General features: G+C 44.3%; 4 protein-coding genes across 8 annotated transcripts in view; 2 read left to right on the top strand and 2 right to left on the bottom strand.

Annotated features, from left to right (window-relative positions):
- Positions 1-746: 746 nt before the first annotated feature.
- The window catches only part of LOC133512739 (uncharacterized), a 27,332-nt gene continuing 6,103 nt past the window's right edge, over positions 747-21,975 (top strand). Inside the window, exons 1-2 of one of the 2 annotated variants that reach the window (XM_061842673.1) lie at positions 747-1,075; positions 21,305-21,380. In XM_061842673.1, the coding sequence (XP_061698657.1) occupies positions 21,335-21,380 (46 nt within the window). In that variant the 5' untranslated portion in view covers positions 747-1,075; positions 21,305-21,334. Of the gene's footprint in view, positions 1,076-20,111; positions 20,299-21,304; positions 21,381-21,975 lie in introns of those variants that run through there. The other variant, XM_061842674.1, reaches the window with a different exon arrangement.
- On the bottom strand, positions 2,345-8,318 carry rnaseh2b (ribonuclease H2, subunit B). The gene is made up of 11 exons (XM_061842669.1): positions 7,897-8,318; positions 7,678-7,746; positions 6,177-6,296; positions 5,993-6,069; positions 5,251-5,365; positions 4,202-4,266; positions 4,012-4,117; positions 3,326-3,407; positions 3,168-3,213; positions 2,698-2,775; positions 2,345-2,520 (listed from the first exon to the last, which is right to left on the bottom strand). The coding sequence occupies exons 1-11, from the start codon at positions 7,958-7,960 to the stop codon at positions 2,410-2,412; spliced, it is 933 nt and encodes a 310-aa protein (XP_061698653.1). The 5' UTR covers positions 7,961-8,318; the 3' UTR covers positions 2,345-2,409.
- Positions 9,453-21,975, bottom strand: part of LOC133512732 (olfactory receptor 52E2-like) — a 27,200-nt gene continuing 14,677 nt past the window's right edge. For all 4 annotated transcript variants that reach the window (XM_061842666.1, XM_061842667.1, XM_061842668.1 and 1 more), the window contains exons 3-4: positions 19,866-19,927; positions 9,453-10,267 (exon numbers count right to left, since the gene is read on the bottom strand). In XM_061842666.1, coding sequence (XP_061698650.1) covers positions 9,633-10,267; positions 19,866-19,927 — 697 coding nt within the window. In that variant the 3' untranslated portion in view covers positions 9,453-9,632. The remainder of the gene's footprint in view (positions 10,268-19,865; positions 19,928-21,975) is intronic.
- Positions 15,341-16,822, top strand: LOC133512472 (olfactory receptor 6N2-like; the record flags this gene model as incomplete). Its single annotated transcript, XM_061842149.1, has 1 exon — positions 15,341-16,822. A coding segment is annotated over one exon (930 nt), but the record flags the coding sequence as incomplete, so codon positions are not given.

Below are 21,975 nucleotides of genomic sequence, written 5' to 3'. Positions count from 1 at the left end.
TATGCTCCCGGATATTTTTTTTGCTCCTCAGCTACCATAATTGATCATATCGGAACACAAAGCGCACATCACTTTGCCGGGAACGTCCAATTTTTGTATGCGTTTGGTTAGACATATCGATACAGTTTTCGTTCATATCTGCACGGTTACACTTTTTTCATGCCACGCCCATCTGAGACTTTTTTTTTTTACCCCGTGGTTTTTATCAATTTCCCTGGCATGATCTTCATCTTTTCACTCTGAGACTTTCGCCACACATATACATATATATATATATATATATATATATATATATATATAACTATGCGGTAATAAACAGAATGCTTCTTTATGAAACGTTAACATCAGAGTGAAAATACCGCCAAAATGCTGCCAGAAATCAGAATGTTGTCGTTATTATAAACACCAAATTTAATACAGATAGCAATGCTGTTTTCCGCCGACAAGCGTAATTTTTTTTTTCTCAACTGATTTACACGTTTCACAAAAATGACTTTCAGCTGAAAAAAAAACTCAGAATTCTGCAAATCCGCGGAAAATTCTCATCCCTGATGATGATTCCAAAAAGAAAAAAAAAAAAAAAGAGAACTTGTTTTGGGGTGGGGGAGGAAACACCCCAGGTGGGTCAGGGTAGGGTTACACACAGCACCAGCTTCCCTTTTTTTTTTTAATCATTTTATTTTTACTGCAAATACAAGTTGTTGAACTCACACACACGCACACGCACACAAAGAACCAAAGCCGCTGCCGTGCGCTTGGCGGAGATGATTAAAAACCTCCCTGACAGTTTTTGTTATGATGTCAGCAGACTGCAAAGCAGATGAGCACGTCAATGATATTAAAATTGATTTTTTTTCCCCTCCCCATTCAGCAACTCTTCTTGTTCAAAAGTTGTTGTTTTTTTTTTTTAAAGGAGAAATAAATAAGTTATGACGGGACTTAAAGCGAGTACAATTTGAAAGGCATCAAAGGCAAGAGCAACAATAGCTCCACCGGCAAGAAGACGTTTTAAGTCTCGTCTGTCGTCTGCTTCACCGAAAGAGTTCAAGGCGCCTCCACTTGGAAACCGGCTCAGGTTATTGTTATTATTTTTTGTCGAGGGAAAAGTGTACATGTATAAAAGTCTGATCATCCTTGTAAACTTTTATCTAAACTGGTGAATATTTCCAAACCTTCCATTCAGGGTTGCGTTGTGTTCTTAGCATTGGGAATTTAAACGCTAATAAAGCCCAAAGAATAATTAAGTATTCGACGGATGGATACAAAACATCTTTGAGTGAGGGATGGGAAAAAAATGAAATTAAACGAGACTAGTAGTACTAAGGGCAGCAGTAAAGGGGTCGGTTTTCCCCACGGGCATAAAAACCTAAACCACTCCCACACTAAACGGACTTGTGAGGATTCCGTCACCCTTGTAACAGGATAAAACTACAATACCCTGTCCTCGGACAGGGGTTCAAATCCCGGCCTTGCCTGTGCCGTAGGTGTATTAATTGCAAAGTCTAAATTGCCCCTAGGTGTGATTCTGACTGTAACTGGTTGTTTATTTCTGTCCCCTGCGATTGGCTGGCAACCAGTTCAGGGTGAAACCCCGCCTCCTGCCCAAAGATAGCTGGGATAGGCATCCCGCGACCCTTGTGAGGATAAGCGGTCGGATATCGAATGGATGGATAAATAGATTCCATGGTGCTGCTGTTCTGGTTAGCGATAGGCTTCGGATTAGCAACAAATTAACACTTGGATGACTACGTATCAGGAGAATTACCATCAAATTTCGACGAGAACAGTGTCTAAAATTGAGTGTTTGCACACGGGTGCTTAATAGCAACAGATTTCAAACTGTCAGTGAGATTTGAATGTAACCTGACGTAAATGTTTTGAGTTTCTGCCGATAGAAAGCTCCCAGCTCACTAACACGTGTGCATGCCAAGGATGCAAAATATTCGACGAAATAAAAACTGAGAAGGTGCTGAGTGTAAGGGAAGCAAGGCTGGTGGGTAACATCCCCCACATGTGCCAGTAAATGATCATCTATTTGGTCATGCAATCTGTCGCTTTAGTATTTGATAAGACTGTTCCTGCCAAGTTGTAAAATAATAATTCAAAACAAATGAAAGGCATTACATGGTGCCAGAGAGCACTGATTGTTTTCAAAAGAATTTTAATACTGTTCTACTGTCGGGTCATACAGTCTTAACCCCAATGACAAAAAGTGTTGTTTTTAATACTGCAAAATCTACCTTTAAGTGTGTTTTTAAATAACAAATATGGTTATAAAGTTGGCTGGGAACCGCCGGACCTTGACTTTGACCTGAGGTGAACGGGTGAAGGCGCCTCGGGAAAATGTTTTTCTTTGCTTTATTACAAAAAGGCGGCGTGTACACAAGCGAGCACAAAGTGGACAAACCATCACTTCTTTTCCGCTTTCACTTTGGGGCTGAAAAAGGACGACATTGTCTTCATGCCGCTCTTGTCCACCTTTGCCAGGCTCTTCTGCGCGGCCGTCATCTTCTTGGGGGGCTGCAAAGTGATGAAGAAAAAAGAAAAGAAAAAAAAACCAACACTGAACATACACGCTGACCTTGGGTTCAAACAAACGCAAACAATAAACTCTCAAGGTTGAGTGAGGAGAAAACCTCTTGAAAGTAAGACGACAAGAACCGCAGTCAATGATGACGACCGATCGCCGACACTCACTTTGCGAGCAAAGTCCCCGCTGTTGAATTTTGTATAGTCTTCTCCCGGCTCCACCGGCTTGTCGGAAAGTTTCCGCTTCTGGAAAACGAGGAGATAAATGCGTCGTACGGTTTTTACGGCGTCGATGGAGTACAGGTGCATGCCAGTCAATTAGAATACTGTCGAAAACCTCATTTAGTTTGGTATTCAAATTCAAAAACTGGAACTCATACTAGAGTGATGCACTGCACACACAGTGAAAGATTTCCTTTTTTTTTTTTTTTTTAAATACACAGTCCATGTATAATTATGAGAATTATAGCTAACGGCAAACCAAAAACCCAAATTCATTTTCTCTAGAAACTATATTACGTACACAGGCAGGCAGGCAGGCAGGCAGGCAGGCAGGCAGGCAGACAGACAGACAGACAGACAGACAGATAGACAGATAGATACCTGCGGCTTTTTTTGCCTGAAATTGCAAAATATACCTTTAAAGGTGGTTCGCTCTCCTTTGGACTTGTGATCTCTGGTAACCTGCATAATGACAAGACAGCCCCCCCCCCCGCTTCTAAATACATATTCATAGTGACTTGGCACCAACAAAACAAAAAAAAAAAAAAAGTTGCGTCTGTGGCCGCTAACGTACCGCAGGTGTTGACGGAGGTCCCCGCTCATATCTTTTCTGATGTAGTCCGATATTAGACCGTGGGCGTAGGAAAGATAGTCCTCTGAAATGTAGAAGTAATCAAGCAAGATGATTAGAATTGCATTCATAGATCAAGATCTAACAGGTGATCAATGCTCGGTGATATATAAAGTGTGCCACCGCTGCCATCTATTGATACTGTGAGAGTATTACAAGAACATGGCCTCCAGTGAGTTCAGATTTTTTGTTCCCATAGCAAGTAATTTCAACAACAGTTTTTCAGCATGAATGTGTCCCATATAAAATCTTTATTATTAAGTCGCCTTCCAATATTTTTCTTTTAATATAATCTTGCTAGGTCACAAGCACGCGTGAAAATCCGATCGGAACGTTTCGCAAACATTATGACCTTTTATCATCTTTTGCGTTCAATCGACGAAATGCACAGATGTCAAACGAGCTAACGGAATAATTTGGACCTCGCAAAGAGTTGGGTGAAATTTTTCGTGGCTCTGCAAATTTCTGCAGTGACACTTCAACAAAATCAAAGAAAAAAATAATGTTGCTAGCTCACAATTCCTCTGACAACATTTCCTGAATCCCTCACATTATTATATCATATTTTTTTTTTTTTTATTGAACCTGAGGGTCCACTGTTCAACGTAACTTTATCAAAAGAACGTTACCCTCGCTTGAGTCCGACTCCGTCTTGGCTCGGACATACGTGGAGGATTTAACTCCCTCCCCGACAGAGATGTTCTTCTTCCTGAGCACGAGTGCTGTTTTTTCCACCTACGGTGACGTGAATAATAAAAATGCAAAATCATCAGCAATCCATATCTAACGATAGACTCTTTTGAGGATAAAATGACCAACCTTCTTCTTTAACCAGGCCATTGTTTTTTCTTGACTGTATCGGTGAAACTTGAGGCTTCCCACCTCTAAAAGGAAAACGAAAAAAGTAAAGTCTCAAATTTTAAATATGACTGACTTTGAGCATATTAGTTTCTTACAGGGATGAGAATGACCAATTTGGAAAAACACAGAAAATGTCTGCCTTTGGCACAAAAATTTTTGTATAAACACACACGGTTAAATGGTGACCTCTGGTTACTTCTAACCGTGTAATTACAAAGCAATCATAACATTTTGAAAACTTAAAATACGAGTCCAAACAACCAAAATAATTTTGCCAAACTTCAGACATAAAAATGTCGACTGAGTGCAATTTGTATCAAATAGGCTGCTCCACTTAACAAGAAATTTACGTCCAACTTACCTTTGTGTTTCCTGGTTTGGATATGCTCCATAAAAAGTTTGTTCTCCTCGGTTTCCATAATTAATCATATCGGAACACAGAGCGCGCAGCACCTTGCCGGGAACGTCCACTTTATGTATGTGCTCGGTTAGACGTCTTGATACCGTTTTCGTTTCTATCTGCACGGTTACGCATTTTTCAAGCCGTGCGCTTCTGAAACAGTTTGTTTTTTTTTTACCCCGTGGTTTTTAATCAATTTCCCTGGAACGATCTTCATTTTTTCGCTCCAAGATTTTCGCCATACTTGCAAACGTGCAGACCGCTTGATAACATACGCGTATGTATGTCTATAAGTTATAACTATGTCGTAGTAAACAGAATGCCTCTCTATGAAATGTTAACATCAGAGTGAAAATACCGACAAAATTCTGCTGGAAATCGGAATCTTCTTTTTCTTTTCCTTTCGGCTTGTCCCGTTAGGGGGTCAAAAAAAAAAAAATGCCGGAAATCGGAATAGTGTCGTTAATATGAACACCAATTTTAATGCAAACAGATAGCAACGCCGTAAAGAGGCAGCAATGCGATTCTCAACGGATTTACACGTTTCACAAAAATGACATTTTCAGCTGAAAAAAACTCCGCGGAAAATTCTCGTCCCCGTTCTTACCTTTTTCATCAGCGATGTGATACATGGAGGACAACGAACGCGTGCAGCTCAGCAGCCTGCTGCATGCCGGGAACTCTTCATCCATCACCATTTGAGCTGCCGGTTGGAACTTGTCCTGACCGAGAAAACAAACTTAAAGAGTGGATTTTGTGGAATACTTGAAAAATCTAAGATGCAATGAATGGATGTTTATTAATATTATGTCTAATGAGAATATGTGGGTGAAGCATTTAGGGCGTTTTATTCTGTCTTTTCTTGAGAATTGCATTGCATACCTGTTCATACTCTTCATACAGGACAAAAGTATATCAAGTAAACACGTTTTTTTTTTTACCCATTCATGGGCAGGGTGACAATTTTTTGCCTTATTGAGAAAAAAAGTCTCCTAACAGACCACAATCAAGGAAACTTCTTTTTCATTTATGGTTAAGTTATATGATAACTTGAGGCAGCCATGTTGGGTCAGGAAGGAAAGGGAAATAAATCCATGCTAACTTTCACCCATGAGTTATCCTCTCCCTTTCCCAAATTATGGCTTCAGATTAAAACACTTAAATATTATGATGCACTGAAGGATATAATGCGTGAAAATCATGATGTCCCAAAAATGGGACGCTGCCCACGAATGGGTTAAAATCGACACTGCTTCATCTTATGAGCAGATCGGTTTCTGTCATTGGGGATCGACCGTCAGCCTCAATAATACTCATCGCATAAATCCCAATTAAAATGAAACGCTTACTTCTTTTCCAGATTTGATCAAGTAGGGCAAAATGAGAAAAAGGGGATCCATTGGTGTGACAAAAAGAAGCCTCCCATCTGTTAAAAAAAAAAAAATAGGTGCAGTTGATTAACAGGAGACTGAACACTGACACTGAATACATAATCGTGAACAGTTTTTTATCAAACTCAGTCGAAACGTTTACCTCTATGGACTTTTTGGCCAACGAACCAAGAGCGGAAGTCTTCTTCGAAGGCTTTGACCTCGTAAAGCCGCAAGTCGCCGTCGTCACTGCCGCTGCTCAGCATGTACAGGGAGGCGGCGTCTGCAGGAACAAGACCAAGAAATACACTTACAGGGAAATCAAAAGCTACTTTAGTTGAGATTTTTACTTTCATAAACACATGTAACTTACCCTTAGTAAGTATAATTAGATAAACACGTATTTTTACTGTTATTAACATTGCGGTGCATTTTTAATTTTCTGTAAAGAGCAATAGATTAATTTTTAACAGGCCCACCATAATACCGTAAACCTATCTATGCTAATGCATGAGTAAATTCATAATGACATAATAACAAATATTCGTATGGAAAGTATTTCCCGCGCATAAATAGAAAACTGTCATTATTGCAATATAATAACATTACCAATACTTCAGTCAGCAGTTTGCATTCAAACTTCCGCTTCTGGATCCAACCACTGATCTAAAAAAAAATATAAAAAAAAAAAAAACAGACTGGATGGCTCATTGGCCACTTAAACTGAAGTCGCCGTCCGCCATCTTGATACTCCCAAAACAACCATGTCGACCTGTGCAGCAACAGCAATTAACTTTGTTAACCGCCAGTTTCGTGCCTGTGAGAAAACATTCCACAAGCTAGAAAGATTTACACTGTTAAAGTTTGTTTGTAAAGTTTTTTTTTTGTCTTTTTATTTTCTGATGAGCTTAATTCACATGAACAAAGTTTTGTTTACGGTCGTTGTTGTTCACTGTTGACCTTTATAGGGCGACGGTTTTTCGCGAAGAAGCGATGTCAATATTTTCCCAAACTTCATCAGTGGATAAGCGAGAAAACACATTTCCTGTGAAATTTCTGATGTATTTCGGAATGCAAAACTCTGCAAATTGAATTTGATTTTCAAATGTGAGGAAACAAGTCTCAACTTTCTGTCTGAAATAGGACGTCGCAGAGACAACGAATGAACAATACGTTTAGCATGTATTTACATGCATTGCGAGTCCTTATTGCCAAAAATATATCGCACAGATTGACTCAAAATGGAATGTTTTTATGACAAGAAATGCTTAGTTTTTTGCTATGTTGTGATGGTATCTTAGGAAAAGTTAACATGTCATGGAAATCAGGCCCTAGGTAATATGCAAGATTTCTTGGTAGTCACGGTGTTGTCTTTTCTTTGCACTTCGCCTTTTTTGGCCTAACAAATCGATGTAAAAATCCTTTATGTTACCAGAACTGAAAAAAAATGTCAAGCTCATACGACCAATTATACATTACCAAACTTTAGAAAAAAAACCCGCCATAATCCAACCTGTAAAGCATGTCCTCCACTCGTTTTGGGAGTACCAAGATGGCGTCGACTTATCGCGAGATGTGTATGCACTTTCCAGTCTTCTTTTTTTAGGTCAGTGGATGCACAAGGTATCGCGAGATCACAGTTTCCGGTGGACGGGAGGTTGTACCTGTAGCTGGGTTCCGCAGTCTCACAAAAGTCGGCTCACTGTCTTTCCTCTGTTCGTCTATGACGGAACCTGGAGGCAAAGTCAGGCCAATGTGAAAGTTACACGTCTAATGTCAATGCTGCCATAAAGCATAAAGTATGAAATAATAACCGAAAGGTGCAGTGCTCGACAACAGCTAGCGTCAAGTAATGGCGCCGCGCTAAACTAGCTTGAAGTCACCTGCAGCAATGACGACCCAGCTGTCGTTCTGCACGTTGGGCGTCCGCTTTTTCTTTGCGGCCATGGTGAAACTTTGGACCTTGTCGATTGATTTGCGGCTGTCGGCGGTTTTGCGAAGCAAGTCAAGCGAGCGTGTTTGTTTTCCGACGAGTTCAGATGTGGCGCCTCTCTTCTCACATCCGCCATTTGCTCGGAGGGATGTGGGGATTAGTTTGGCGCACTTGAGGATTTATCAGCATTTTTTCACCATTCTTGATCATTTACTAAGATCCTGTGACATTTCTACGTATTTTGAACCGTTTTACACACTGTTGTTTACTTACAGTTCCAAAATGTACCCACTATAAAAGGTGGATTGCTTTGCGGTCCCTCTCTGTATTGTGGAGTGGTATGTACCGTCGTGACGTCACGCTCAGTGAGACGTTTGATTATTTTAAGTCAAATTTATATTTATTAACAATGAGAAGGCTATATTTTTTTTACGCACAGTGTAATGATTTTTTTAATTTTAGGTTTTTCATTATGGTATACTTTGAATTTGAATTTTAGACATTTTACTCTTCATTTTCATATTTACAGGATGTGAATTTGTTGTCAACTTGAATGACGGGCCGATAAGAACAATAAACAAATAATGCTTGCGATCTAAAAACAAAAAAGCAAATGAAAAAAACGAGCCTAGTGGTTTTGATTCCCACAATACAACAACAAAAAAAAAACAACTTAAATTCTTTTTTCCCCCTTTCTATCCACTCGGTAGGAAACTCGCTTCCGCCAATTAAAATAAATAAATGATTGCGTTCCTTTCCGCCCGGAAACAGGCAGAAGGGCGTCCCCGCCGGCAAATGTTTTGTTTATGGTCGCAAATAATTACTCAAGTTATTATTTATTTGCAATTGCTTCCGGGTGTTGCGTCAAAGCAAGATGAGGGAGCGACACAAAGCCACCATGACACAATGCAATGACGTCAGGAAATTACCCACGTTGTGCATGGCATCCGTAGCTTTAATATACTATCCCGCGCACATATTTTATATATCAAAAAGAGACACAGAGAGATCACTGTGATCCCTTTTTAGAAGTATTACTATTACAATATTTGATTTTTTTTTTTAAAATAAGACTAAGGCCTTTGACAAATACTCTTCTTAGTGTGCAATTTCTTAGAACAAAAATGAAAACGTGTTGCTTACATGATAACGCATTTTGTGTGATGGATTATATAAAAGTTCTTTCGTATTTTCAGTGCCAAGGACCACCAAATAAAAACCTGTGGAGTGGGAACTCTCTACCGATGCATAGTCTATGTAATTGTATATTTTATATATATATATACATATAAAATGGGCCTTTTTATTGTCCCTGTACATGAGTAAAATGAGATGGAGATGGGATACCATGTATAACAGACCCTTTGTACTTCTCCGCCGTATATTTGCGTAAATAACTTTCGGACACTAAAAAAAAAAAAAAAAAAACAACATCTTTCCTGGAGCAAAAACATAAATGCAACAAATGAAAAATGAAAAACCACGTTGTTCAGTCGATGATCCTCAATGCTGTTTATTCAACTCTTGAAGCTTTCAAGAAAGATAGGCAAACAAAATAAAACATCAACGACAAATCATTACAATTTCACACGGAGAACTATCCATCCAACCATTTTTCTTTGCCGCTTATCCTCACAGGGGTCGCGGGGACATCGAGAAATAAACAAAATAGTACTCGAGCGCCGCCTACGACTTGAGCGCATGCACTTTCACGTCACATTTTCCACACAGCTGCAGCAGTCGCATGATGTGTTTCCATATTTCTTTCATCTTCACTCCATATAAGATTGGGTTGAACAGAGGATTGTACACCACGATTTGCAGACTCATGATCAATCGCACGGTTTTGGAGAGATCGGACTCCAGTCGCGCTACGATGACGTCGAAGCCGCACAGACACGAGAAGCTGATTAGAACCATCAGGTGGGGCAGGCACGTCTCCGCCGCTTTTTTCCGGACTTCTCCGCAGCTGCGGTAGGCCACGGCGAATATCTTGACGTACGTGAAGACGATAAACACCACAGGGATGAGAGTAATATTCGTCAGAACGAGCAAGCCCCACACGGTGAGGAACCTCGGCGTCGCGCAGAAAAGTTTCTGGATGGAATTGTTACAAAAGATCCCCGCGAGCAGAAAGTGACACATCCGCTGCTCGGCGCTGATGACGGTCGCCACCAACACGTGGCAGGCGGGCACGAACCAGGCCAAGGCCAAGAAGGCGGCGACCCGGCTGGTCCCCATGGTGCTTGCGTATTGCAGGGGCTCGCAGATGGACACGTACCTGTCGTAAGCCATGGCCGACAACAGCAAGAAGTCGGAACCTGCCAGCGAATAAAAGATTAAATACTGCGACATACAAGCTGCGCGAGAAACGGTTTGGCTTTGAGACAAAACGTCCACGAAGAGTTTGGGGTAGATGGCGGTGCTGAACAAAAGCGAGTTGAGGGACAAAGCTGCGATGAAAATATACATGGGCTCGTGAAGGTTCCTGTGGATCCACACCACGCAAATGATGGTGCAGTTCGAGCAGAGGATGAGAACGTAGAGTATCAGCAAGAACACAAAGTATACGTATCTGTACTTGTCCACATCTACGTAGCCACCGAGACGGATCAGGACCTGCGTTGCGTTCATCGCGTTCCATTCGTGTGTTGACGCTTCATGCGCACGACGCCCACTCCGGTCAAGAGTCGGAGGCGCGTCAAGTCTTTTATGACGGGCGCTTCGCCCTCCACGGAACTCATTACGAGCCGCTGTCATGTCAACAAACTCCTCCAAGGCTTCGTCTTCGTGGTATTCGCGAGATTGTGCGGCGCCACCTGTCTGTCACGTGCGGCGGGGTCAAACGTTCCTCGGACCGGCGCTTCGGAAGCAGGGCTGTCAGTCGGGTTTTCGTCACAGGGCCGACGGTCGTCATGGTGTGCCTTGGCGGGGGGGGGGGGGACTTATTGTAACGGTGAAACCAGATAAATGTGTGCCCGGGTGTGTAACTCTACCCCCAAAAAAAGCTCGGTATGTGCACGAGCTGTGAAACTACTTCAAAAAGAAAATTCATATAAATTTGTCTATTTAAAAATTGAAACTTGGGTGAATTTTTTTTTTTTTGTGTGTGGAAAACTACCGTCCAATAATAATAATAATGCGGCGGCACGGTGGATCAGTTGGTTAAAAGCGTTGGCCTCAGTTCTGAGGTCGCGGGTCCAATCCCAGACCCGCCGGTGTGGAGTTTGCATGTTCTCCCCGCCTGTCCCTGCGTGGGTTTTCTCCGGGCACTCCGGTTTCCTCCCACATCCCAAAAGCATCCAACATCAATTGGGTGCTCTGAATTGCCCGTAGGTGTGATTGTGAGTGCAGCTGTTTGTCTCGATGTGACCTGCGATTGGCCGGCGACCGGTTCAGGGTGTACCCCGCCTCCTGCCCCTTGACAGCTGGGATAGGCTACAGCACTCCCCGCGACCCTTGTGAGGATAAGCAGCAAAAGAAAATGGATGGATGGAACTTTAAAAAGGAAAAAAATATCTTACGTGCTTTGTTCAAACAAATCACGTCACAAATTAGCAAATGTCGGCCAGAGATGTAGAAGACACTCTAAATTGCCCCTCGGTGTGATTGTGACTGCGGCTGTTTGTCTCAATGAGCCCTGCGATTGGCCAGCGACCAGTTCAGGGTGTACCCCGCCTCCTGCCCGTTGACAGCTGGGATAGGCTACAGCACTCCTCGCGACCCTTGTGAGGATAAGCGGCTAAAAAAATGGATGGATGTTCATTTCTTTTTGCCATTGGACGACTACGAGTGACAAGCAAAAGCCATCGTCGGGGACGGAGGAGGAGGCAAACGTTTGACAACCGAGAGAAAATGTACATACGAGTGTACGCACGCACACCACGGAATTCCACTCAAGTTTCTTGGGGCTCACAGTGAAGAAAAATCAATAAACTGTGCAAAAAACAAATGAAAAACTCAGGAAAAAGTTGTAGTTTTAACAAGGTGCGCTAGCGCGATTCAGTGACAGTCGAGTGTCCAAGGGAGACGAAAAGCATCACGGGTAAAGACTGACGTGCCTCCTAGCCAATGGGATGCCAGGAAGATGCTAAGGCGGTAACCAATGGGAGAGCAGCTCTATCGCGGCACACAAACCAAGATACAGACACATAGAAATTCAATTGGACAATGGAACAAACATTAGAATCTACTTTGTAACTGTAGCTCGGTGCTTCTCGTCGTGTTTAGGCCTTCAGACAAGGCCCCGCTGTCCCTGATTGACGCCATTACCGTTGCTAACAAACAACGCGCCGGGGATCAAGCCCACGGCTACTGTTATTTGCTAAAGATGATACTGTGCCGCTGTCGCCCAGAGAATCGACTTATTTGTCAGAAACAACCTCCCAAGACGGCATCACTGCGACCGCTGGCTCACGACTAGCGGCCCCCTGAGGCTGACCTTGTTTTGACGCTATCCTTGCATCACTGTTTTCCCTCCTAATTAGCCCTGTGGGCTGGATGGAGGCCATTTGTGTCCACCCTGTCGATCAAAGGGAAGAAAACTTCCCACGGGTGAGGATCTTTGCCAGATTTTGTCATTTTAGCTACAATTTCAGCTCTTTTCATGTATCAATAATCGAGGCGGAACGATTCACAAAATGGCAGCACCGGTGAGCACCGCAACTGGTTAGAACGTTGGTCTCAAGAGTTCTGAGGGACCGGGGTTCAAATCCGGGCCCTGGCCCGTGTGGGGTTTGCGAGTTCTCCCGGTGCCTGTGTGGGTTTTCTCCAGGAACTCCGCTTTCCTCCCACATTCCGAAAACGTGCATTAATTGGACATTCTAAGTAGCCCTTGGGTCCGACTGCGAATGCGAATGGTCGTTCCTTTCTATGCGCCCTGCGATTTGGCTGGCGACCGGTTCAGGGTCTACCCCAGGGGTGTCAAACTCATTTTTCTACGTACGCTTCACTCAGAAGGCCGTTATGACTGTGAAACCATAAAAATCTTTCACCGCCTCATCATATTTACATATGAAAGTTTTGGAATCAGAAATCAAGAGTAACGGGTTTTCCAAACTATTGTTGTCTGGTAACACAAAAATACTTGTAATAGCTCAATGTTATTATTTATGATGTGACCATTTTGAAATTTTGGTAGAGATTTGAGCAAAAATCATGGTAGTTGATGCAGATGATTTACCTTTGCGGGCCACATAAAATTATGCGGCGGGCCGGATCTGGCCCCCGGGCCTTGAGTTTGACACCAGAGGTATACCCTGTCTCCTGCCAGAAGACAGCTGGGATTGGCTCCAGCACGCCCGCGACCCTTGTTGAGGATAAGTGGCTCAGAAAAGGGAGTTGAAAAATATACTGGCTGAAAGCGCGTGGCGGTGGCTGGAAAATATCTGACCGCGTCTTCAGAGGTTTTCAACGTTGTGACAACAAGGCACTCGAAAGTGCTGCCCCCTGGCTGTCATGTTGGACCCCCACCCCCCCGCCGGCCCCCGTCTCCTCTTTGTGATGCGCATGCACTCATGGCTGACAACGAGGCACTCTAAAGCGGCCATCCCAGCGAAAATCTAAAGAGGAGGTGCATTTTCGGGGTGTTGTCATTGCTTGCTAGCTAAAAGTGCCTCACGACTCTGCTGCATAACCGCTTAACCGGGGGAACGCCGAGAAGCGGCAAATTCCCGACTCGAAAGTGCCTCACTGGGCAGTTTTAGACACACCCAACAAACCAGCAAAACCGAAATAACGAAAAACAGTTGATGCTGTCTCTCCAAAACCGAGTACTCCATAGTTCTCAATCTTTGCCCATTTCCAGCCATCCATCTTCTCAGCCGCTTATCCTCACGAGGGTCGTGGGGAGTGCTGGAGTCTATTCCAGCTGTCGACGGGCAGGAGGCGGGGTACACCCTGAACTGGTTGCCAGCCAATCGCATAGGAGAAGACTACAGAGCCAATATTACTTCCCAAAAACAATAAAAAGTTTCTCAGCCACTTATCCTCACAATGGACATGGGAGCGTGGAGCCTAACCGGGTACACCCTGAACTGGTTGCCAGCCAATCGCATAGGAGAAGACTACAGAGCCAATATTACTTCCCAAAAACGATAAAAAGTTTCTCAGCCACTTATCCTCACAATGGACATGGGAGCGTGGAGCCTAACCGGGTACACCCTGAACTGGTCGCCGGCCAATCGCAGGTCACATCGAGACAAACAGCGGCACTCACAATCACACCTAGGGGAAATTTAGAGTGTCCAATTAATGTTGCATGTTTTGGGGATGTGGGAGGAAACCGGAGAAAACGCCACGCAGGCACGGGGAGAACATGCAAACTCCACACAGGTGGGTCCGGGATTGAACCGGACACCATCATAACTGTGAGGCCAAAGCTTCTCCAGCTGGGCCACCGTGCCGTCACCATATCTGTGATATACAACATACCGTAATTTCTGGCCAACAGATGTTTTCACACGCTTTCAACCCTGCGGTTTATGCGGTGATGCGCCGCTACCGTTGTCATGACACTCGCGTTAGGACGACACTAGCGTAGGCCGGGAATTACGGTATATGTGATGCGTATATTTTCAATATCGCATCAGTTAGACAGCTTGATATACTTCTTGTGCCCAGTAGTAGTAACAGTACAGTGACTTAACACTTGAGCAATAAACCAGTCTGACCAGTTTGTCTTGTCTTATCTCTGTTCTGTTTTCTCTTCGCTTCTGAATGCAAGATTTCCACAAAGACAAGTAACTCTTTTAAAAGCAAATTAATTGCAAATCATAATCGCAGGACTTCATTTCATTATTTGGACTTCACAGAAAAATAATCTGTTTTGTTAGTACTACTGTGAGGATTTGGGTTTTTTGTGTGTGTGTGTGTGTGTGTGGCAGCAATACGCTTCCACATCGAGCTTTAACAGCCGATCCACCGTGTCGCCTCATTTTCAAACTCGTAAAACCGAATTCCTAAATTATTCACTTTGCAGGGCTCATGCACTGAGATGAGATAGATATGGTTAGTAATTTTCGAAAACGGTTCATTGGGTGACTTCCAGCGCAGATTAAATCCTGGGGAAATCTTGTCCGGGTGCGGGATTTTTTTTTTTTTTTTTTCTAAATATAAACAAACACCAAATGAGTTGGGGGAGACGAAGAATATTTTAAGGGAGTTTCAGGTACCCTAAAATCGGCCTTCAATGGGGGTTCGGCTTGCCGGGAGACACTTGAGAAAAGTAACTTTGCCAAACGCGTGACGAAAAACACAAAGACGAAGTCTTGGAGGAGTTTGTTGACATGACAGCGGCCCGTAACGAGACCCGCGGAGGCTGCGCGGCCGCCATAAAAAGACTCGACGCTCCTCCGACTCTTGACCGGCGGCGTGCGTCGCGCACACGATGAACGCAAACGCACGCCCTCATCGTTCTCGGTGGCTACGTCGGCGTGGACGAGTACAGATATGTATACTTTGTGCTCCTGCTGATCCTTTACGTTCTCATCCTCTGCTCTAACTGCACCATCATTTGCGTGGTGTGGATCCACAGGAACCTTCACGAGCCCATGTATGTTTTCATCGCCGCTTTGTCCCTCAACTCGCTTTTGTTCAGCACGTCGCTCTACCCCAAGCTCTTCGCGGACGTCCTGTCTCACGAGCAGAGCGTCACTCGCGTCAGCTGTCTGCTTCAGTTCCTTTTCTTCTACACTTTCGGCGGTTCTGATTTCCTGCTGCTGTCGGCCATGGCTTACGACCGCTACGTGTCCATCTGCAGGCCCCTGCACTACGCCGCTACGATGGGCACGAGCAGGGTCGCCGTCTTCTTGGCTTTGGCTTGGCTTTTCCCCGCCTTGCATTTGTCAGTGGCAGCCGTCGCGCATTCCAGAGTGAAGCTGTGCGACTTCACCGTCGGGGATTTTTTTTGCAACAATACAATTGTAAAACTGTACTGCGTGGTTCCCCGATTCCTCAACGTGTGGCGTTTGGTTATTCTGACAAACATTACTCTCATCCCGGTGCTGTTCATCCTCTTCACGTACGTGAAGATACTCAGCGTGGCCTATTTCAGCCGCGGAGAAGTCCGGAAGAAAGCGGCGGAGACGTGCCTGCCCCACCTGATGGTTTTAATCAGTTTCTCCTGTCTGTGCGGCTTCCACGTCATCGCAGCGCAACTGGACTCGGATCTTCCGAAAATTGTGCGGCTGGCGATCAATCTGCAAATCGCGGCGTACAATCCTCTGCTCAACCCGATCATTTACGGAGTGAAGATGAAAGAAATATGGAAACACGTTAAGAGATTGTTGGCGTGTCGGGGAAAGCGCTTCAAGTCATTTGCATAAATGTTGCCAGAATGTTAAAAACGAAAACAGATTTATCCTTTATTAATGAGTCAATCCATTCAGAATGTATTCTGTCCTTTTCGTTGTTTTATTGAGACCACGTGAACATATTAGTATTGCTGTTGTGTCATTTTGTGTCAACATTTGTGCCACCTTTAAACCTGGGCGGTTTGATTATCAGGCTGCACGGAGGGGCTGAAAAAAAATAATTTCATTGATCATCATCGTCAGCAGGCGGCACGGTGGAAAAGCGTTGGCCTCACGGTTCTGAGGTCCCGGGTTCAATCCCAGTTCTCCCTGTGTGGAGTTTGCATGTTCGCCCCGTGCCTGCGTGTGCTTCCTCCGAGCGCTCCGGTTTCCTCCCACATCCCCAAAAAAAAACATCCAACATTAATTTAACACTCTAAATTGCCCATAGGTGTGATTGTGAGTGTGACTGTCTCTTTGTGCCCTGCGATTGGCTGGCGACCAGTTCAGGGTGTACCCCGCCTCCTGCCCGTTGACAGCTGGGATAGGCTCCAGCACTCCCACTGACCCTCGTGAGGATAAGCGACAAAGAAAATGGATGGATGGATGATCATCAATCAGCATATGAAATGAGTTTTGTCCCCCCCCCCCCCCCAAAATGTTCATGTTGGTGATGTAATACCTTGGTAGCCTTTTTCCAGTTTGATTTGAACCTGTTGAAGATGTACAATGTTGACGTACGAAGGATTGTTTTTATCTACGTGTTGACATGAAAGAAGAGGAAATATTTACATTGTCTGTCAAGAAAAAAAGAGAGAAAGAAACCAAATGTCAGAATTTTTTTGGAAATGTCATTGTCATTTGCCTTTGATCTACAGCATAAAAGCAATAATTTCGGGGGATTTTTTTTTTGGAATGTCGTATTTTGCAGCCACGCAAATCAACAAATCAAATCAACAGCAGGCTAAACGAAGAAAGACGGAAGACAACAGTTATTGTGGCTCTCTTTCAAACCAAAAATCAATACAATGAACTAATAAAACACAAGTCGTGCCCCAACGGTTAAGATCATCCCCTGCCACCGTGGGTCACCCCAGTTTAAGACCGCGACTGCACCGTCCTCGGGACTCACTGCTGTGGCGTCCCTGAGCAGGGCGCCGATACCCCGAACTGCTCCCCCGGATCCTTCAGCTGCTCCAGTGTGTTCCGCTAACAAGTTTGTGTGTGTGATGGGTAAAACGCAGAGAACAAATTTCGTGCGCATGTATCGTCACGACAATAAAGATGAGTCTTCTTAAAGGCCCGCAAGGCTGGACTTGACTAATTTTGCTGATAAAAGATACGAACAAGCCAAAAGTAGAGTAGTAAAAGAGTTGTTCTTAGTTTCCCCGCTTATCCTCACAAGGGTCGCGGGGAGTGTTGGAGCCTATCCCACTTGCCAATGAGCAGGAGGCAGGGTACACCCGAAACCAGTTGCTAGCCAATCGCAGGGCACATAAAGACAAACGGTGGCACTCACAATCACACCTAGGGGCAATTTAGAGTGTCCAATTAATGTTGGATGCTTTTTGGGATGTGGGAGGAAACCGGAGCGCCCGAAGAAAACCCACGCAGGCACGGGGAGAACATGGAAACTCCACACAGGTGGGTCCGGGATTGAACCCGAGACCTCAGAACTGTGAGGCCAAAGCTTTTCCAGCCGACCCACCGTGCCGTCACCCTATCTGTAATGTACAACATGCCGTCATTTCCGGCCAACAAGCTGCGACTTTTTTCAACACACTTTCAACCCTGCGGTTTATGCGGTGATGCGGCGCCAGGGTTAGCACAACACTAGCGTTAGCACGACACGAGCATTAGCACTAGTTATAAGCCCCGGGACACAGAAAGAGTTTAACGCGAGCGCGGCGCTAGCGTTAAAACTCTTTCTGTGTACTGACGCTTGTAACCAGGTGCGCTCTGCAAGCCAGGAATTACGGTATATGTGATGTGTGTATTTTCAATATCGCATCAGTTAGACAGCTTGATATACTTCTTGTGCACAGTAGTAGTAACAGTACAGCGACTTAAAACTTGAGCAATAAACCAGTCTGACCAGTCTGTCTTATCTTATCTCTGTTTTTGCATTCGGTTCTGAATGCAAGATTTCCACAAAGACAAGTAACTCTTTTAAAAGCAAATTCATTGCAAATCATAATTGCAGGACTTTGTTTCATTAATTGTAAATCATAATTGCAGGACGTCACAGAAAAATAATCTGTTTTGTTAGTACTACTGTATGGTTTTTTTTGTTTGTTTGTTTTTTGTGTGTGTGTGTGTGTGCCACAGATGCATTATTTGCCTTGAGGATGCTCGTGGAAAAGTACAGAGAAGGTCAGAAGGAGCTACATTGTGTCTTTGTGGATCTAGAGAAAGCCTATGACAGAGTACCAAGAGAGGAACTGTGGTACTGCATGCGCAAGTCTGGTGTGGCAGAGAAGTATGTTAAAATAGTACAGGACATGTATGACGGCAGCAGAACAATGGCGAGGTGCACCGTAGGTGTGACAGAAGAATTTAAGGGAGAGGTGGGACTGCATCAGGGATCCCCTCTGAGCCCCTTCCTGTTTGCTGCGGTAATGGATAGGCTGACAGATGAGGTTAGACTGGAATCCCCTTGGACCATGATGTTCGCAGATGATATTGTCATATGCAGTGAAATCAGGGAGCACGCAGAGGAACAATTGGAAAGATGGAGACATGCACTGGAAAGGAGAGGAATGAAGATTAGCCGAAGTAAAACAGAATATATGTGCGTGAATGAGAAAAGTGGAGGGGGAAGAGTGAGGCTACAGGGAGAAGAGATGGCGAGGGTGGACGACTTCAAATACTTGGGGTCAACAATACAGAGCAATGGAGAGTGTGGTCAGGAAGTGAAGAAACGGGTCCAAGCAGGTTGGAACAGCTGGCGAAAGGTGTGTTATGTGACAGAAGAGTGTCTGCTAGGATGAAGGGCAACAGGAGACAAGATTCGAGAGAGCAGACTTTGATGGTTTGGACATGTCCAGAGGCGAGAGAGAGAGAGTGAGTATATTGGTAGAAGGGTGGCGAGGATGGAGCTGTCAAGGAAGAGAGAGCGAGAGGAAGACCAAAAGAAAAGGTTGATGGATGTGGTGAGGGAGGACATGAGGGCAGTTGGGGTTAGAGAGGAAGATGCAGGAGATAGGCTAAGATGGCAAAAGATGACGCGCTGTGGCGACCCCGAACGGGACAAGCCGAAAGGAAAAGAAGAAGAAAGTGTGTGCCAGAAATACGCTTCCGTATTGAGTAATGTTTTCTTAAATAGTATTTGAATGAGCACTTGCTTTTCAATTGTCGTATGTGGACTGTTCCAAAGCGTAAGGGTACCAAATTTTCAATTTCCTAACTGTGAATGACGGCTGCACTTTGAAACCGACGCGCGTGGATCCCACCCTCTAGATTCCCAGATCGAACTGCGTACTACGTGTCTACTGAATGAAGGAAGCGTCACATAAATGAATATGCGGTAAATGAGTCTCATTTGCTTGTGCCGGAACAATACTTAGTGAAGGCGATTGTATTTACAGCACCTAGCCGTAAGATTTGCAATTGGAAAGAAATCTCTTACTTCTGGGCTCCTCTGGTTTTTCCTTTCTTGGAACGGTTTTTCGGGGTGACCGCAGGAGCACTCTACGGAAAGCACAAGGAAAGAACACTTTGACTGTCAAGAAGAATGTTAACTAGTCACGTATTAGTTGATCTGTGACAATCGAGCTACAGTATGCCAATCATCATCACACTGTTCTGGTTTTTCAGGAATGTAATTTTACAAGTTAGTTGCCGAAGTTGTTCTTTGTTGTCTGAGAGAGTTTGGACGAACTCTCACCGCACCGCAGTCGTTGCTGTCGCTCGATGCTCTGGTTGCATTTGCGCTTGCCCCGTTTTGACGTTGAAAGTTTGTGGAAGGCTGCGGGGTGGACTGTCCGGATCACATCGCCGGTTTCATAAAAAGTGGACCAGTGTCAAAAGAATTGTAAAAGGATCTTCGCTAAGATTCAGAGGTAGGTGGAATCCCAAAAAAAAAAACAAAAAATTGACTCAAATAAGGGTACTGATACGTTAGAATATCAGGACTGAAGGAAAAGTCAAAAGTACTTCTTCAAATAATTAGTCAAGTAAGAGTAAGTACCTATTCGGTCCAAAGTAACTGGTGAGAAAATTCTGAATACGTGAGACCGACAAATGCAGTAGATAAAATGTAAAAGGAATGTGCAAATTCAGGCAGTGTGTAACAAAATCACTTTCATGTACCCTTATTTTTTTTTTTTGTGCAAAAGACATGAAGGCAAGTTCAGCACCAAGAAATTTTGCACTTTTTTTGAAAGAATTTTGCTGACTCTCGTTAAACAGCAGAGGTTCCAACTGGAGTTCTTGTAGGCTGAAATGTGGCCATTTTTTAAGCGGACTCAGACGGCAGCGGTGAATGTAATTATGTAAGGGTGTTTGTTGTGTGTAAGGGTGGCACAAACAGGGGGCAGGGTGGCAATTGGTTAGCGGGTCATCCCCCCCCCCCCCCTATAACTAAAACGAGCTAAGATGATATATCTTTTCAGCAGCATGACTTCAGGTTGGCACGGTGGAAAAATGGCAAAATATGAGTCCTACATGTCCATGAATGTGTACCGCACTGTACTGCAGGCAATTGTGTTACGCATCAAGTGTATAGTTACAGCAAAAATAATGATGAGACCTAAAATCACCGTCACCGATTATTGGTTAGTATTCGGGGCTTCTCTGCAAGGCAGGAGTGGGGCGGAAATGATCATGCTAAAAAATAAAAATGAGAAAAATTGGCCTTTATCTACGCACACCCGGAACCTCTCCATCTAAATTCTTAGCTGGATTTTTGGGCCCAATGGACACAGACACCTGTGGATCAAAGCTCCACCGGCGACAGTTTCTCGTACCGCCGTTAGCGGCGATCCCCACAACCCCGTTGACAACTTCACAATAGAATCAAGGAAAACTTGTGGCTGTCAGGTCTAAAATCCCCGATGCATCTTCCAGGTCCCATCCAACCGACTGGTTGTGCCCGACATGCTCCTCCTCCTCGTGGTCACGGCCGCCCTCAGCCTGCTGCCAGGTAACCGCCGCCATTTTGCACCACGCGTGCGCAGGTGTCGTCTTTATCGCGTCTCATAAAAGCACAGGTGTAACGGAAACATCCATCAGTTTTCTGGGCCGCTTATCCTCACAAGGGTCACGGGAGTGCTGGAGCCTAGCCCCAGCTATTAGGGATCGCAACCGGTTACAAATAACCGGTTATAACCGGTTTTGGAAACCAAAACCGTAATCGGACTTTCGAAATCGGTTGAAATTTTCAAATTTCTTCCGGTTCCGGTATTCCACATTGCGCTATTTTTTCCAACATCATTTCCACTTTTTTCGAGTTTGGCTGTTAAGAGTAAAGTTGCACTCAAAAGAACATTCAGTTTAATCAAAGAAACATCAAACATGGCATCGAGGAAACGCTCGGTATACTTTCATGCCCTCTCTGAAAGTCCAAAAGAAGAATGTCAACATTAAAACATTTTTACCAAAAAAAATAACATGAAATTTAACTTACACGAGTGCGTTGTCAATATTGTATACAAACTACCCCATTACCGCGGAGTAAATTAACGATCGATGGTGTAGCGCCGGAGAAAAGGAGTCGGAGGCGGAGTGTCGGACACAGG

The sequence above is a fragment of the Syngnathoides biaculeatus genome, chromosome 14 (genome assembly GCF_019802595.1).
Source record: "Syngnathoides biaculeatus isolate LvHL_M chromosome 14, ASM1980259v1, whole genome shotgun sequence".
Taxonomy (NCBI): domain Eukaryota; kingdom Metazoa; phylum Chordata; class Actinopteri; order Syngnathiformes; family Syngnathidae; genus Syngnathoides; species Syngnathoides biaculeatus.
This window is presented reverse-complemented; position numbering and strand designations above follow the sequence as displayed.

Coding starts and splice junctions, on each gene's coding strand:
- rnaseh2b (XM_061842669.1), bottom strand. CDS start 7,960: ATGGCCGCAAAGAAAAAGCGGACGCCCAACGTGCAGAACGACAGCTGG. Junction 3,214..3,325: donor GACCTCCGTCAACACCTGCG/GTACGTTAGCGG, acceptor GTCATTATGCAG/GTTACCAGAGATCACAAGTC. Junction 2,521..2,697: donor GCGGGGACTTTGCTCGCAAA/GTGAGTGTCGGC, acceptor ATCACTTTGCAG/CCCCCCAAGAAGATGACGGC.